The sequence below is a fragment of the Sinocyclocheilus grahami genome, unplaced genomic scaffold (assembly GCF_001515645.1).
Source record: "Sinocyclocheilus grahami isolate Dianchi unplaced genomic scaffold, SAMN03320097.WGS_v1.1 scaffold633.1, whole genome shotgun sequence".
Classification (NCBI taxonomy): Eukaryota; Metazoa; Chordata; class Actinopteri; order Cypriniformes; family Cyprinidae; genus Sinocyclocheilus; species Sinocyclocheilus grahami.
In genome coordinates, this window is record NW_015505812.1 from 930,503 (window position 1) to 932,656 (window position 2,154).

A 2,154-nucleotide genomic window follows, 5' to 3' on the forward strand; every position below is an offset into this window, starting at 1 on the left:
ACACACACACACACACACACACACACACACACACACACACACACACACACACACACACACACTCACATCATGCAATAATTAGAAATACAATAACATGGATGTTTTTTATTGAACATCAAGTTTTATGTTTAAAAAAATTAATAAAAGTACTTATTTTTTGCAGTTGATTTAGTCTTGCAGTTTAACAAATTAATGTTAACTCGACTCATATCCAAATCAAAAGTAAATATGATGTCAAGAAATGTTCTAAAAATCAAGCAAGTTTAAGCTACTCGAAAGGAAATCCCTTTAGAAGACGTACAGATGAATCGGCGTGTTCGGCGCGCAGGTGCTCAGTGATGTCCTGCACTCCTTCCATGGCCAGCCGTGAAGCATGAGATGGAGTGAACTGTGGATGTTCTCCAGCGCTGCTCACTTTAGAGGTTTTTCTGGAGGGTCTCCATTGATCTTGATCATGCAGAGGACAGAACTGGATGCTGCGTGAGCGATAACGCATGCTGGCGTTATCTCGCTCTCCAAAACTGATCTCCACACTGTGTGAGCGAGTCTTCGATCGGCCTGTATTTGTGTACGTTGATGCAAACGAATGCATGAATGCAGGATGCACTTTCATAGGAATGGATAAAGCTGGTTCCTTCTTCTCTTCGTCGTCCCAAACGGAAGCAGCGCTGCTCTTCTTCCTCTTCCGAGGATCAACAGATGTTCTTCGCAAGTTCTTCTGCAACACAGGAGGCTTCTGAATGAAGAGGAACCTCGGCATGATGTCTAAGAAGAACATACGCACCCATTCAGGCATCGAATGGGTTTCTGGTGACCTGTGATGCACATTCAGCACAAACACAGTGATGGTGATGGATAGAGTGACGAATATCATGGTGAAGAGCAGGTATTCGCCAATCAGAGGGATCACCAGAGATGTAGACGGAATGATTTCTGTAATAAGCAAGAGGAAGACGGTGAGCGACAGGAGGACAGAGATGCACATGGTGACTTTCTCTCCGCAGTCAGAAGGGAGGTAGAAGACCAGCACGGTCAGACATGAAATCAGCAGACAGGGAACGATGAGGTTGATGGTGTAGAAGAGCGGAAGTCTCCTGATGATGAAGGAGTAGGTGATGTCGGCGTAGACTTCGGAGCAGCACTCGTATTTCTTGAGGTTGTAGGTGGCCACTGCGCTGCTGATGGCCCACTCGCTGCTCTCCCAGTAATCTGTGCGGTCTGCGCTGTCGCCTGTGCGGATCAGGTCGATCTTCTCGCGGTCGTACGTCCAGGAGCCAAACTTCATGGTGCAGTTCTGCTGGTCGAAGGGGAAGAATGTGACGTCGATGCTGCAGGAGCTCTTGTAGATGGCCGGCGGGATCCAGGTCACTCGTCCGTCGTGGAACAGGTGAGCTTTGGTCAGGTGAGTCACGGTGAAATCACCGTCTGCGCTGCAGAAACACAGCATCGGATCTTCAATCTAGTTTTGCATCCATGCACTCTTAAAAATAAAGGTGCTTCACGATGATGCCATAGAAGAACTTTTTTTTGTCTGAATGGTTCCATAAAGAAGCTTTAACATCTGAAGAACCTTTCTGTTTCACAAAAGCTTCTTTGTGGCGAAAGAAGGTTCTTCAGATCATAAAAAGGTAAGAAAGAGATGCTTCTTTAAAGAACCTTTGACTGAATGCTTCTTTGTGGAACCAAAAATGGTTCTTCTATGGCATCGCTGTGAAGAACCTTTTAAGCAGCTTTATTTTTAAGAGAGCTGAAGCACAAGTTTTGAAGAATATTCACATTTTTCATACAATGAAAGCGAATTGGTGGATTGCAATGTCTTCCAAATAAATATCTTTCAAACACCTCTAAATATGACGTGTCATACTCAAATTCTTGAACAGAGTAATTCCATTCCTAAACTTTTAAAAGAAAAGAAATGGAAAGGAAAGGAAAAAAGAAAACAAAAGAAAAATGAACTGAAATTAAAAATAAAATCATGCTTAAAAATATTCAGTAAATACCAGTGTTATTTTTATTATCATCGATATACTATTATAGTTTTTGTTAATATTTTGAATTAGATTTTATTTTTATGTTTTCACTTTAATATTTTAGTACTAAACGAAAATTAGAATATGTGTGTGTATATATATATATATATATATATATATATAT

At 41.4% G+C, this 2,154-nt stretch overlaps 1 protein-coding gene across 1 annotated transcript in view; it reads right to left on the bottom strand.

Annotated features, from left to right (window-relative positions):
- The window catches only part of LOC107558154 (neuronal acetylcholine receptor subunit alpha-4-like), a 7,811-nt gene that overhangs the window by 1,032 nt on the left and 4,625 nt on the right, over nt 1-2,154 (bottom strand). Inside the window, exon 5 of the mRNA XM_016241777.1 lies at nt 302-1,430. Coding sequence (XP_016097263.1) covers nt 302-1,430 — 1,129 coding nt within the window. The remainder of the gene's footprint in view (nt 1-301; nt 1,431-2,154) is intronic.